Source organism: Anomaloglossus baeobatrachus, chromosome 3 (assembly GCF_048569485.1).
Source record: "Anomaloglossus baeobatrachus isolate aAnoBae1 chromosome 3, aAnoBae1.hap1, whole genome shotgun sequence".
Lineage (NCBI taxonomy): Eukaryota > Metazoa > Chordata > Amphibia > Anura > Aromobatidae > Anomaloglossus > Anomaloglossus baeobatrachus.
The window spans coordinates 28,716,062-28,731,747 of NC_134355.1; the positions used below are offsets into that span (position 1 = coordinate 28,716,062).

General features: G+C 47.5%; 1 protein-coding gene across 1 annotated transcript in view; it reads left to right on the forward strand.

Moving 5' to 3' along the window:
* Positions 1-15,686, forward strand: part of LOC142295958 (calpain-2 catalytic subunit-like) — a 109,120-nt gene that overhangs the window by 58,673 nt on the left and 34,761 nt on the right. The window contains exon 7 of the mRNA XM_075339097.1: positions 7-92. Coding sequence (XP_075195212.1) covers positions 7-92 — 86 coding nt within the window. The remainder of the gene's footprint in view (positions 1-6; positions 93-15,686) is intronic.

Consider the following 15,686-nt stretch of genomic DNA (forward strand, 5'->3'; position numbering starts at 1 on the left):
TTGAAGGTCACTTATGGTGAAAATAAAGAACAACTCATCAAAATCAGGAATCCCTATGGTAATGAAGAATGGACCGGAAAATGGAATGATAAGTATGATCTAGATTTCTTGAAGTATCATTCATATGTAGATATTCTTACTACAGCTGGCAATAGACACAGCAAACTGGTCACTCGTTCACCACCACTAGTGTGCATGATGTTTAGCCTTAAGGCCCCGTTACACGCAGCGATATTGTTAACAATATCGCTAGCGAGCGTACCCGCCCCCGTCTTCTGTGCTTCACGGGCAAATCGTTGCCCGTTGTGCACAAAATCGTTTGGAGCCGTCACACGGACTTACCTGCTTAGCGACGTCGCTGTTTCCGGCAAACCGCCTCCTTTCTAAGGGGGCGGTTCGTGCGGCATCACAGCGGCGTCACTAAGCGGCCGCCCAATAGAAGCGGAGGGGCGGGGATGAGCGACCGTAACATCTCGCCCACCGCCTTCCTTCCTCATTGCCGGCGGCCGCATGTAAGATGTAGTTCGTCGTTCCCGAGGTGTCACACGTAGCGATGTGTGCTGCCTCGGGAACGACAAACAACCTGCGTCTTCAACAATCAACGATTTTATGAAAATGAATGACGTGTCAACGATCAACGATAAGGTGAGTATTTTTGATCGTTAATGGCTGTTCGTTGGTGTCACATGCAACGACATCGCTAACTATGCCGGATGTGCGTCACGGAATCCGTGACCCCGGCGATATAATGTTAGATACGTCGTTGCGTGTAACGGGGCCTTTATGCATCATTGTTGGTCCATGTCTAGAGATGGGCTAACTCGCAAATTTTTGGGTTTGGCAGTTCCAGCCAGACTTCAAAGAAAATTTTGAGTGGGATCGGTCTTGAACCTGAACATCTGCCCAGATGCCGAACACCATATAAGTCTAAGAGGACTCGAACATTGTGCTGTAAAATGCTGGTAGAAAGGGCTAGAGAGATTAAAGCGCGGCTGTAACTCTACTTTCAAGTCTGCTCATTAACCCTCGTAAATATTCACTGCTTCCCCCGCCCACCGTCAGTCCTGGCATCTGTGATTGGTTGCAGTCAGACCACGCCCCAACCCTGTGTGGTCTGACTGGACTGGTGCGCGTGTCCAGAAGCTCGGTGATGAGGCGCGCTGCTGGCTCTGTAGTAGTCCCCTTCTTGCTGCGCAAAATCCCTGTGCCAGGAGCGGAGGACTAACCCAGAATCGGACAGTATGGTGGCGGGAATGAGGTTCTTATTCTGTGTCTACAGTGCGGAGCTCAACATATATATATACGGCATATCTATCGTCAACGAGAGCCGCGCATGTGCCTCTGACCGAGATTCATTTTGGCTACCAAGTTGGATGAGACCTTTAAGGAGGAAGAACCCAAAAACATAATGAGTTCAGTGTATGGTAGTTGAGAAGACCCAATGAAGTAAGGGTGCTGCTGATCTAGGGACATGGGAATATGGAATTAGCTCTTAGAGTGTCCCTTGTCAGTTATTGATGACCTCACCACAGGTCGTCCTGCTATGTCGATTGTATCATACTTATGCTAATTCTAACAGAGGGAGGGGATAACTATGAATTACCCCCAGATATTATCTGCTCCTCAGCTGCTGCCACTCAACAAGCTGCTAATTTATAAACTTTACTTTCTTGGATTTCAAAACCTATACATCCGAGCTGACCACTACAGGTATGTATAGAATCAGACTGATAGTGCCAGTATAGCACTGGCTATAGGTTATATATGGAAATCCTGGTGATTGGAGCGCTTTAACAATAATACAATATAATAATGCGATCAATGTCATCAGTGGAAACATGTCAGCCGGACCACCTCCTTACATTAGCAAATAGGTCCTGATTCATTAAGATAGGTGTTCCATATGCCAGTCTAAATGATGGCAGAGCAGGAATATGATGCACTGAATACATTAAGTGGCGCATCTGGGACATTTTATCTGTGAATGGAGTAACTGCAACAGTTGATGAATTTGACAGCCGGATGTAGCCCTGCCCTGCCCCATCTTGCCTCCACCCAAGTTCCTCCCATTTTGGTAGAGCTGGCCAAAAGTGATGTGAAAATGATGAAAGTTGCAAAATTCCATATTGCACAAAAATGATGTGCCTTTTCAAAGTGTTTCTCGCTGGTTTTCTGGGGTAAGCACTTTGAAGAATTGGGGTCATAGGTTTGTAGGCGGCAGGTTTCCTGTTTGCATGAGGGAGACTACACCCCATATCTTAAGCCCACACTGAATTACACTTCCTGGTCTCTTTCATAAAATATAAGAAACAGTAACCAAAATTGAAAGGCTTATTTTCTTGCAGAAACGTCATAGATTTTCCTAGCAGTCCTATGTAACTGTGAATATGGTTTAATGGTGGCTTTACAAGAGTATGTACAGGTGGCGTTTTGGTCAATAGGACCTTTATCAAACGTACACATGGTGCAGAAGCCTGGGGGAGGCAATTTGACTGTGTGATGGATTGTAATTGGATTGTCCCTCTTATTTTGATACACAACCAAGAAAAGCACACGGCTGGGGGATGCAGCTATGGGACCCCTGAGTATATCAGGGTGCCACAGGGAACTGCATCCTGTCACCCAGGGCCTACCCCCCGTGTCGCTACCATTAGCACGACAAATCCCAATTAACACTTAACATCATGACCTGTCAGACACACCAGTGGGTTGGTCAAGCTGGAATAGGGCCACCCACCTAGGGGTCGGGCAGAGTGGTGGGAGGGAAGTGAGTCAGTTGAGTCTAGGAGAGAGTCAAGTGAGAGCCCTCAAGGAGTGAGGTGCGGGAGTAGTAGCTCCCGGGGAGCTAGACCGAGGTTGGGTCTCAGACGGTAGTCCGGGAACAGAGGAGTCGGGGACAGGTGGCAGTGACATTGGAAGAGGGTGCAACGGACATAGTCTAGGAGGACTGTCGGCACCAGCAAGCCCAAAAGAAACTGACCGGTACCGAGCACGACGGGGTACAGGACCGCAGGTCAGGAACAGATTCAACGTCCTGATTATTAACCTGGGAGGGAGATTATCTTCCCTAGGAGCTCAGAGATTGAAGGCATCAGCACAACGCAGGGGATAGGGTTTTCCAGTAAAGCAACCCACTGAAATCTCAAGTGCCAGCCATCAAGAGCACAGCTACACTACACATAGTGAGCGAGGCCCCAACAGCTTCAAGCCAAGGGACCACAAACAGACAACTAAATTGTGCACGAAGGTGGGCTCCGGATTACCAAGTGACAACAGTGGGAGCGGACACCTGGGCGGGCTCCCCGCAGTGACTGTGATGCACAGAGAATTTGGTTTATCTTCAGTGTTAGTGTCTCCTTTGTAATCCTCATCCTGCACCACGACTACCCACAGTGAGTACTCTGATCTCCCTGCACTCTGCTCTCCAAAATAACCACCAAACATCCTGAGCCCAGGGATTTCCCTACCTGTGGAGGGACTAACATTTGGCTGCTTAACTCCATCTGCCCCGGTACTCCTTACAGCAGTGGCGGTACTCCCATTACCGCAACCCACAGGTGGCGTCATGAACTTCTCCCCTGTAAATAATCCCCTTTTAAGGATTGGAGTGTTTGCCGAGCCCGGGTCCGGACCCCTTGAGTAGAGATGAGCGAACCGGTCGCGGTTCGGCTCGAGGTTGGTTCGCCGAACGGACCTCCCGTTCGAGTTCGGTTCGTCGAACGTTCGACGAACCGAACTCGAACTGCATAGGAAACAATGGCAGGCAATCACAAACACAGAAAAACACCTAGAAAACACCCTCAAAGGTGTCCTAAAGGTGACAAACAACTCAAACACATTGGAAAGTGACAAGGACATATACTCATGCGAAAACAAAACAGCTGGACAAGGAAAAAGAGGAGGACACACAGATATAGGCATGGCACGCCCTTCTAAAATCATGTAAAACACCGCAAGGTGACTCCAAGCGGAGTCTCCATTTTTTCCAAAAATTGGGCCACACACACACCCACCCCTTCAGTGGCAGCAGTTGTGCCCCAGTTGTACACTTCACAGCTACATTTGCATCAAGCACATTCAAAAATACGCCATTCTTATCCATCCCCAGGATGACACCGGGGTAGGTAGCAAAGTCTTTGCTGACCCATGACTTGTTCATCTTGGCTTCTTTTAAAAACAATGTAAGCAAGGGTTACTCCAAGCGGAGTCTCCCTTTTTTCCAAAAATTGGGCCACACAGACACCCACCCCATCAGTGGCAGCACTTGGGCCCTAGTTGCAAACAGGATGTTTTGATTTGCATCAAGCACATTCAAAAATACGCCATTCTTATCCGTCCCCAGGATGACACCGGGGTAGGTAGCAAAGTCTTTCCTGATCCCAGCTCTGTTCATCTTGGCTTCTTTTAAAAACACATCAAGCAAGGGTTACTCCAAGCGGAGTCTCCCTTTTTTTCCAAAAATTGGGCCACACAGACACCCACCCCATCAGTGGCAGCACTTGGGCCCTAGTTGAAAACAGGATGTTTTGATTTGCATCAAGCACATTCAAAAATACGCCATTCTTATCCGTCCCCAGGATGACACCGGGGTAGGTAGCAAAGTCTTTCCTGATCCCAGCTCTGTTCATCTTGGCTTCTTTTAAAAACACATCAAGCAAGGGTTACTCCAAGCGGAGTCTCCCTTTTTTTCCAAAAATTGGGCCACACAGACACCCACCCCATCAGTGGCAGCACTTGGGCCCTAGTTGCAAACAGGATGTTTTGATTTGCATCAAGCACATTCAAAAATACGCCATTCTTATCCGTCCCCAGGATGACACCGGGGTAGGTAGCAAAGTCTTTGCTGATCCCAGCTCTGTTCATCTTGGCTTCTTTTAAAAACACATCAAGCAAGGGTTACTCCAAGCGGAGTCTCCCTTTTTTTCCAAAAATTGGGCCACACAGACACCCACCCCATCAGTGGCAGCACTTGGGCCCTATTTGCAAACAGGATGTTTTGATTTGCATCAAGCACATTCAAAAATACGCCATTCTTATCCGTCCCCAGGATGACACCGGGGTAGGTAGCAAAGTCTTTCCTGATCCCAGCTCTGTTCATCTTGGCTTCTTTTAAAAACACATCAAGCAAGGGTTACTCCAAGCGGAGTCTCCCTTTTTTTCCAAAAATTGGGCCACACAGACACCCACCCCATCAGTGGCAGCACTTGGGCCCTAGTTGCAAACAGGATGTTTTGATTTGCATCAAGCACATTCAAAAATACGCCATTCTTATCCGTCCCCAGGATGACACCGGGGTAGGTAGCAAAGTCTTTCCTGATCCCAGCTCTGTTCATCTTGGCTTCTTTTAAAAACACATCAAGCAAGGGTTACTCCAAGCGGAGTCTCCCTTTTTTTCCAAAAATTGGGCCACACAGACACCCACCCCATCAGTGGCAGCACTTGGGCCCTAGTTGCAAACAGGATGTTTTGATTTGCATCAAGCACATTCAAAAATACGCCATTCTTATCCGTCCCCAGGATGACACCGGGGTAGGTAGCAAAGTATTTCCTGATCCCAGCTCTGTTCATCTTGGCTTCTTTTAAAAACACATCAAGCAAGGGTTACTCCAAGCGGAGTCTCCCTTTTTTCCAAAAATTGGGCCACACAGACACCCACCCCATCAGTGGCAGCACTTGGGCCCTAGTTGCAAACAGGATGTTTTGATTTGCATCAAGCACATTCAAAAATACGCCATTCTTATCCGTCCCCAGGATGACACCGGGGTAGGTAGCAAAGTCTTTGCTGATCCCAGCTCTGTTCATCTTGGCTTCTTTTAAAAACACATCAAGCAAGGGTTACTCCAAGCGGAGTCTCCCTTTTTTTCCAAAAATTGGGCCACACAGACACCCACCCCATCAGTGGCAGCACTTGGGCCCTAGTTGCAAACAGGATGTTTTGATTTGCATCAAGCACATTCAAAAATACGCCATTCTTATCCGTCCCCAGGATGACACCGGGGTAGGTAGCAAAGTCTTTGCTGATCCCAGCTCTGTTCATCTTGGCTTCTTTTAAAAACACATCAAGCAAGGGTTACTCCAAGCGGAGTCTCCCTTTTTTCCAAAAATTGGGCCACACAGACACCCACCCCATCAGTGGCAGCACTTGGGCCCTAGTTGCAAACAGGATGTTTTGATTTGCATCAAGCACATTCCAAATCCACAAGCATTTACTCTCCCCAGGATGACACAGGGGTAGTAAATTCCTTCTGGATCCATGACTTGTTCATTTTGATGAACGTCAGTCTGTCCACATTGTCACTGGACAGACGCGTGCGCTTATCTGTCAGCACACACCCAGCAGCACTGAATACACGTTCAGAGACAACGCTGGCAGCTGGACACGACAAAATCTCCAAGGCGTAACTGGAGAGCTCTGGCCATTTTTCTATGTTTGAAGCCCAAAAGGAGCAAGGCTCCAGTTGCACAGTCATGGCATCGATGTTCATTTGGAGATACTCCTGTATCATCCTCTCCAGCCGTTGAGTATGTGTCAGACTTGTTGTCTCTGGTGGCCTTGCAAAAGAGGGTCTAAAAAAATTATGAAAAGATTCCATAAAATTGCTGTTACCGGCACCAGATACGGTCCTACTGGTACGGGTAGACTGGTGAAGATGACGAGACCGTCCCATGTTTGTCAAGTTACAACTGGGAGATTCCCTCCCTGCACCTGCACGGTTGTTTGGTGGAAAAGCCGAGCTAAGATCGAGTAACAGCTTCTGCTGATACTCCTGCATACGTGCGTCCCTTTCTATGGCTGGAATTATGTCACAAAATTTGGACTTGTACCGGGGATCTAATAGTGTGGCAATCCAGTAGTCATCATCACTTCTAATTTTGACAATACGACTGTCATGTTGGAGGTAGTGCAACAAAAAGGCACTCATGTGTCTTGCGCAGCCATGCGGACCAAGTCCACGCTGTGTTTGTGGCATAGAGGTGCTACCCGTTCTTTCTTCCTCTGACATCTCCCCCCAACCTCTTTCAACTGAAATTTGACCAAGGTCTCCCTCATCCGCTGAGTCTTCCATGTCCATGGACAGTTCGTCCTCCATTTCTTCATGTTCTCCTGCACCTTGCTCAACATTTCGCCTGCTACTATGCGCCCTTGTCGATCCCTGTTCCCCATGGTCCCATGCCTGCTGCGTTGGTGATGATGAACGTCTGGACCTTGGTGATGTTGTTGTGTCTTGCGCATATGAATCCTCCTGTAGTTCCTCCCTTTCCTGTTGTCCCACCCCCTGACTCCGAATAGTGTTTAGCGTGTGCTCCAGCATGTAAATGACTGGAATCGTCATGCTGATAATGGCATTGTCAGAGCTAAACATATTCGTCGCCATGTCGAAACTGTGCAGAAGGGTGCATAGGTCCTTGATCTGAGACCACTCCATCAGGGTGATCTGCCCCACCTCTGCATCTCGTTGGCCCAGGCTATACGTCATGACGTATTGCACCAGGGCTCTGCTGTGCTGCCACAGTCGCTGTAACATGTGGAGAGTTGAATTCCAGCGTGTCGCCACATCGCATTTCAGGCGATGAACCGGCAGGCCGAAAGACTTCTGTAGCGATGCAAGTCGCTCAGCTGCGGCGCTTGAACGCCGGAAGTGAGCAGACAGTTTTCGTGCCCTGTTCAGAAGGCCATCTAGGCCGGGATAGTGTGTTAAAAATTGCTGCACGACAAGGTTCAACACGTGAGCCATACAAGGTACGTGTGTCACCTTGCCCAGGCGAAGGGCCGCACCCAGGTTTGCAGCATTGTCGCACACGGCCTTACCAGGCTGCAGGTTGAGTGGAGACAACCATTTATTAAACTCGGACCGCAGAGCTGACCACAACTCCTCAGCTGTGTGACTCTTATTACCAAGACATGTCAAGCTAAAGACCGCCTGATGCCGTTGCGCTCGGCTGCCAGCATAGTAATGAGGCGTGCGTGATTCCTTCTGCGCAGTGAGAACGCTGGTGGCCTGACCAGGCAGGCTTGGGGCGGAGGTGGAGGACCCAGATGAGGTGGAGGATGCAGAAGCTGTGGCGGAACTTGGACAGACAGAGGATTGACACACAAGTCGTGGGGACGGCAAGACTTGTGCAGCAGACCCTTCACCATCTATCACCATAGTTACCCAGTGCCCAGTCAGCGACATGTAACGTCCCTGTCCATGCTTACTGGTCCAAGTATCGGTGGTGAAATGCACCCGTTCACACACAGAGTTTCTCAAGGAAGCGGTGATGTTGTGTGCGACATGCTGGTGTAGCGCGGGCACACCTTTCTTAGAGAAGTAGTGGCGACTAGGCATCTGGTACTGGGGCACAGCGACAGACATAAGGTCTCTAAAATCCTGTGTGTCCACTAGGCGGAAAGGCAGCATTTCGGTAGCCAACAGCTTACAGAGGGATAGAGTCAACCTCTTAGCTTTGTCATGGGTCGGAGGAAGTGGCCTTTTATTTGACCACATCTGAGGGACAGAGATCTGGCTGCTGTGTGTAGACGGTGTTGAGTAGGGTGTCCCTGGAAAAATGCAGGTTTGTGAGGAAAGTGCAGTCGGAGACATGATGTTGCCTTCATCCAACGTTGGTGCTATCGATGTCTGAGAGAGCTGTACACACTCACTTGTTTCCCCTTCCAAACCAACTGACGACCTTACAAGCAAACTGCCTGTTGCGGTTACAGTGGTGGAAGTTTTGCGTGGAAAAACAGGTGTGACAGCTGTCCCCACAGTCCTAGAAGATGAAGAGTGCGCGGATGCACTGGAAGGGGCGGGCGGTGGATGGTTCGCTCCGCTAGCCGGCATTGCAGCACGGTGAGCTTCCCACCGGGACTTATGATATTTATTCATGTGACGATTCATGGAAGAAGTTGTCAAACTGCTGAGGTTTTGACCTCTACTAACAGAATCATGACAAATGTTACATATCACATGAGTTGGGCGATCTTTTTCGATGTGAAAAAAGGCCCAGGCTAGGCAAGGCTTAGAGGCCATGCGACCTGTTGATCCACCCCGAATAATGCTCATAGGCAGAGTGGTGGCTGAGGATGCAGTTGTAGACGTGCTACCAGTGCTCCGACTCTGTCCAGGAAGGCGCAAGGTAACTTCGTCGTCGGTTGCATCCTCCTCCACCGCCTCTGTTGACCTCCTCGAGTGCCTGACTGGGGGTTGACAGTAGGTGGGATCTAGAACGTCATCATCAATTGTTGTGTTCGCACTCCCCTCCCCCTCAGACCGAGCCTCTTCTTGCCCTGACCGAATATTTAAGTTGTCATCCCAATCGGGTATCTGCGTCTCATCTTCATCAGTATGTTCCTCATTGTCTATAACCACAGGTGTTACAGTTTGTGACAAAGGGTCAACATTATGCTCAGAAACTTGGTCCTCACGGCCTGAATCTGAGTCACAAAGGTTCTGGGCATCACTGCAGACCATTTCCTGTTCTGTACTCACTGTAGCTTGGGAGCAGACCTCTGATTCCCAGGCTATAGTGTGACTGAACAGCTCTGCAGACTCAGCCATCTCAGTTCCACCATACTGTGCAGGGCTGATGGAGACTTCAGAGCTGGGAGAAATCAAGTGTGATTGGGATGACAACTCAGAGGAATGGTGTTTTTTGGATGTGGTACTTGAAGTGGCTGAGAGGGCACTTGTTGGACCACTTGAGATCCATTCAAGCATTTTCCTTTTTTGCCCATCATCTACCTTTGTTCCTCTTGTTCGTGTCCGTAAAAAAGGGAGCACATCGGATTGTCCACAATAAGTAGTAGACATCTTACTTTTGCTAGTAGATGGTCTATCTTCAGCAGATGATAATGGAGCTTTGGCACCTTCCCCACTGACAAAACCTTTTTTGCCTTTTCCACCACGCCTCTTCCCCTTTCCACCAGCATCTGTCATTTTGCCACTCATGTTGATTGCGACAAGATTGTGGACTGAAAATGTGGTAGTAAAAATTGAGAGGTGGTGAAGATTGCAGTGGTGGTCTAGCTTTATTAACAGCAGAATAATAAAGAATAAATATCTCTGACAATGTAACTTAGTTATAATTAGTTGGAGTGTGCAACGCAGGCAGACGTGCTGCAAATGTCTTGGCACTAGTGGGACTATAGCAAAGTCCAATAGCCACGTATAGGATGCCACTAGGTACACTGAGTGTGTGCTAGTATAATGGCTTAGTTATAATTAGTTGGAGTGTGCAACGCAGGCAGACGTGCTGCAAATGTCTTGGCACTAGTGGGACTATAGCAAAGTCCAATAGCCACGTATAGGATGCCACTAGGTACACTGAGTGTGTGCTAGTATAATGGCTTAGTTATAATTAGTTGGAGTGTGCAACGCAGGCAGACGTGCTGCAAATGTCTTGGCACTAGTGGGACTATAGCAAAGTCCAATAGCCACGTATAGGATGCCACTAGGTACACTGAGTGTGTGCTAGTATAATGGCTTAGTTATAATTAGTTGGAGTGTGCAACGCAGGCAGACGTGCTGCAAATGTCTTGGCACTAGTGGGACTATAGCAAAGTCCAATAGCCACGTATAGGATGCCACTAGGTACACTGAGTGTGTGCTAGTATAATGGCTTAGTTATAATTAGTTGGAGTGTGCAACGCAGGCAGACGTGCTGCAAATGTCTTGGCACTAGTGGGACTATAGCAAAGTCCAATAGCCACGTATAGGATGCCACTAGGTACACTGAGTGTGTGCTAGTATAATGGCTTAGTTATAATTAGTTGGAGTGTGCAACGCAGGCAGACGTGCTGCAAATGTCTTGGCACTAGTGGGACTATAGCAAAGTCCAATATCCACGTATAGGATGCCACTAGGTTCACTGAGTGTGTGCTAGTATAATGGCTTAGTTATAATTAGTTGGAGTGTGCAACGCAGGCAGATGCGCTCTGCAAATGTCTTGGCACTAGTAGGACTATAGCAAAGTCCAATAGCCACGTATAGGATGCCACTAGGTACACTGAGTGTGTGCTAGTATAATGGCTTAGTTATAATTAGTTGGAGTGTGCAACGCAGGCAGACGTGCTGCAAATGTCTTGGCACTAGTGGGACTATAGCAACGTCCAATAGCCACGTATAGGATGCCACTAGGTACACTGAGTGTGTGCTAGTATAATGGCTTAGTTATAATTAGTTGGAGTGTGCAACGCAGGCAGACGTGCTGCAAATGTCTTGGCACTAGTGGGACTATAGCAAAGTCCAATAGCCACGTATAGGATGCCACTAGGTACACTGAGTGTGTGCTAGTATAATGGCTTAGTTATAATTAGTTGGAGTGTGCAACGCAGGCAGACGTGCTGCAAATGTCTTGGCACTAGTGGGACTATAGCAAAGTCCAATATCCACGTATAGGATGCCACTAGGTTCACTGAGTGTGTGCTAGTATAATGGCTTAGTTATAATTAGTTGGAGTGTGCAACGCAGGCAGATGCGCTCTGCAAATGTCTTGGCACTAGTAGGACTATAGAAAAGTCCAATAGCCACGTATAGGATGCCACTAGGTACACTGAGTGTGTGCTAGTATAATGGCTTAGTTATAATTAGTTGGAGTGTGCAACGCAGGCAGACGTGCTGCAAATGTCTTGGCACTAGTGGGACTATAGCAAAGTCCAATATCCACGTATAGGATGCCACTAGGTACACTGAGTGTGTGCTAGTATAATGGCTTAGTTATAATTAGTTGGAGTGTGCAACGCAGGCAGACGTGCTGCAAATGTCTTGGCACTAGTGGGACTATAGCAAAGTCCAATAGCCACGTATAGGATGCCACTAGGTACACTGAGTGTGTGCTAGTATAATGGCTTAGTTATAATTAGTTGGAGTGTGCAACGCAGGCAGACGTGCTGCAAATGTCTTGGCACTAGTGGGACTATAGCAAAGTCCAATATCCACGTATAGGATGCCACTAGGTTCACTGAGTGTGTGCTAGTATAATGGCTTAGTTATAATTAGTTGGAGTGTGCAACGCAGGCAGATGCGCTCTGCAAATGTCTTGGCACTAGTAGGACTATAGCAAAGTCCAATAGCCACGTATAGGATGCCACTAGGTACACTGAGTGTGTGCTAGTATAATGGCTTAGTTATAATTAGTTGGAGTGTGCAACGCAGGCAGACGTGCTGCAAATGTCTTGGCACTAGTGGGACTATAGCAAAGTCCAATATCCACGTATAGGATGCCACTAGGTACACTGAGTGTGTGCTAGTATAATGGCTTAGTTATAATTAGTTGGAGTGTGCAACGCAGGCAGACGTGCTGCAAATGTCTTGGCACTAGTGGGACTATAGCAAAGTCCAATAGCCACGTATAGGATGCCACTAGGTACACTGAGTGTGTGCTAGTATAATGGCTTAGTTATAATTAGTTGGAGTGTGCAACGCAGGCAGACGTGCTGCAAATGTCTTGGCACTAGTGGGACTATAGCAAAGTCCAATAGCCACGTATAGGATGCCACTAGGTACACTGAGTGTGTGCTAGTATAATGGCTTAGTTATAATTAGTTGGAGTGTGCAACGCAGGCAGACGTGCTGCAAATGTCTTGGCACTAGTGGGACTATAGCAAAGTCCAATATCCACGTATAGGATGCCACTAGGTTCACTGAGTGTGTGCTAGTATAATGGCTTAGTTATAATTAGTTGGAGTGTGCAACGCAGGCAGATGCGCTCTGCAAATGTCTTGGCACTAGTAGGACTATAGCAAAGTCCAATAGCCACGTATAGGATGCCACTAGGTACACTGAGTGTGTGCTAGTATAATGGCTTAGTTATAATTAGTTGGAGTGTGCAACGCAGGCAGACGTGCTGCAAATGTCTTGGCACTAGTGGGACTATAGCAAAGTCCAATAGCCACGTATAGGATGCCACTAGGTACACTGAGTGTGTGCTAGTATAATGGCTTAGTTATAATTAGTTGGAGTGTGCAACGCAGGCAGACGTGCTGCAAATGTCTTGGCACTAGTGGGACTATAGCAAAGTCCAATAGCCACGTATAGGATGCCACTAGGTACACTGAGTGTGTGCTAGTATAATGGCTTAGTTATAATTAGTTGGAGTGTGCAACGCAGGCAGACGTGCTGCAAATGTCTTGGCACTAGTGGGACTATAGCAAAGTCCAATATCCACGTATAGGATGCCACTAGGTTCACTGAGTGTGTGCTAGTATAATGGCTTAGTTATAATTAGTTGGAGTGTGCAACGCAGGCAGATGCGCTCTGCAAATGTCTTGGCACTAGTAGGACTATAGCAAAGTCCAATAGCCACGTATAGGATGCCACTAGGTACACTGAGTGTGTGCTAGTATAATGGCTTAGTTATAATTAGTTGGAGTGTGCAACGCAGGCAGACGTGCTGCAAATGTCTTGGCACTAGTGGGACTATAGCAAAGTCCAATAGCCACGTATAGGATGCCACTAGGTACACTGAGTGTGTGCTAGTATAATGGCTTAGTTATAATTAGTTGGAGTGTGCAACGCAGGCAGACGTGCTGCAAATGTCTTGGCACTAGTGGGACTATAGCAAAGTCCAATAGCCACGTATAGGATGCCACTAGGTACACTGAGTGTGTGCTAGTATAATGGCTTAGTTATAATTAGTTGGAGTGTGCAACGCAGGCAGACGTGCTGCAAATGTCTTGGCACTAGTGGGACTATAGCAAAGTCCAATATCCACGTATAGGATGCCACTAGGTTCACTGAGTGTGTGCTAGTATAATGGCTTAGTTATAATTAGTTGGAGTGTGCAACGCAGGCAGATGCGCTCTGCAAATGTCTTGGCACTAGTAGGACTATAGCAAAGTCCAATAGCCACGTATAGGATGCCACTAGGTACACTGAGTGTGTGCTAGTATAATGGCTTAGTTATAATTAGTTGGAGTGTGCAACGCAGGCAGACGTGCTGCAAATGTCTTGGCACTAGTGGGACTATAGCAAAGTCCAATAGCCACGTATAGGATGCCACTAGGTACACTGAGTGTGTGCTAGTATAATGGCTTAGTTATAATTAGTTGGAGTGTGCAACGCAGGCAGACGTGCTGCAAATGTCTTGGCACTAGTGGGACTATAGCAAAGTCCAATAGCCACGTATAGGATGCCACTAGGTACACTGAGTGTGTGCTAGTATAATGGCTTAGTTATAATTAGTTGGAGTGTGCAACGCAGGCAGACGTGCTGCAAATGTCTTGGCACTAGTGGGACTATAGCAAAGTCCAATAGCCACGTATAGGATGCCACTAGGTACACTGAGTGTGTGCTAGTATAATGGCTTAGTTATAATTAGTTGGAGTGTGCAACGCAGGCAGACGTGCTGCAAATGTCTTGGCACTAGTGGGACTATAGCAAAGTCCAATAGCCACGTATAGGATGCCACTAGGTACACTGAGTGTATGCTAGTATAATGGCTTAGTTATAATTAGTTGGAGTGTGCAACGCAGGCAGACGTGCTGCAAATGTCTTGGCACTAGTGGGACTATAGCAAAGTCCAATATCCACGTATAGGATGCCACTAGGTTCACTGAGTGTGTGCTAGTATAATGGCTTAGTTATAATTAGTTGGAGTGTGCAACGCAGGCAGATGCGCTCTGCAAATGTCTTGGCACTAGTAGGACTATAGCAAAGTCCAATAGCCACGTATAGGATGCCACTAGGTACACTGAGTGTGTGCTAGTATAATGGCTTAGTTATAATTAGTTGGAGTGTGCAACGCAGGCAGACGTGCTGCAAATGTCTTGGCACTAGTGGGACTATAGCAAAGTCCAATAGCCACGTATAGGATGCCACTAGGTACACTGAGTGTGTGCTAGTATAATGGCTTAGTTATAATTAGTTGGAGTGTGCAACGCAGGCAGACGTGCTGCAAATGTCTTGGCACTAGTGGGACTATAGCAAAGTCCAATAGCCACGTATAGGATGCCACTAGGTACACTGAGTGTGTGCTAGTATAATGGCTTAGTTATAATTAGTTGGAGTGTGCAACGCAGGCAGACGTGCTGCAAATGTCTTGGCACTAGTGGGACTATAGCAAAGTCCAATATCCACGTATAGGATGCCACTAGGTTCACTGAGTGTGTGCTAGTATAATGGCTTAGTTATAATTAGTTGGAGTGTGCAACGCAGGCAGATGCGCTCTGCAAATGTCTTGGCACTAGTAGGACTATAGCAAAGTCCAATAGCCACGTATAGGATGCCACTAGGTACACTGAGTGTGTGCTAGTATAATGGCTTAGTTATAATTAGTTGGAGTGTGCAACGCAGGCAGACGTGCTGCAAATGTCTTGGCACTAGTGGGACTATAGCAAAGTCCAATAGCCACGTATAGGATGCCACTAGGTACACTGAGTGTGTGCTAGTATAATGGCTTAGTTATAATTAGTTGGAGTGTGCAACGCAGGCAGACGTGCTGCAAATGTCTTGGCACTAGTGGGACTATAGCAAAGTCCAATAGCCACGTATAGGATGCCACTAGGTACACTGAGTGTGTGCTAGTATAATGGCTTAGTTATAATTAGTTGGAGTGTGCAACGCAGGCAGACGTGCTGCAAATGTCTTGGCACTAGTGGGACTATAGCAAAGTCCAATATCCACGTATAGGATGCCACTAGGTTCACTGAGTGTGTGCTAGTATAATGGCTTAGTTATAATTAGTTGGAGTGTGCAACGCAGGCA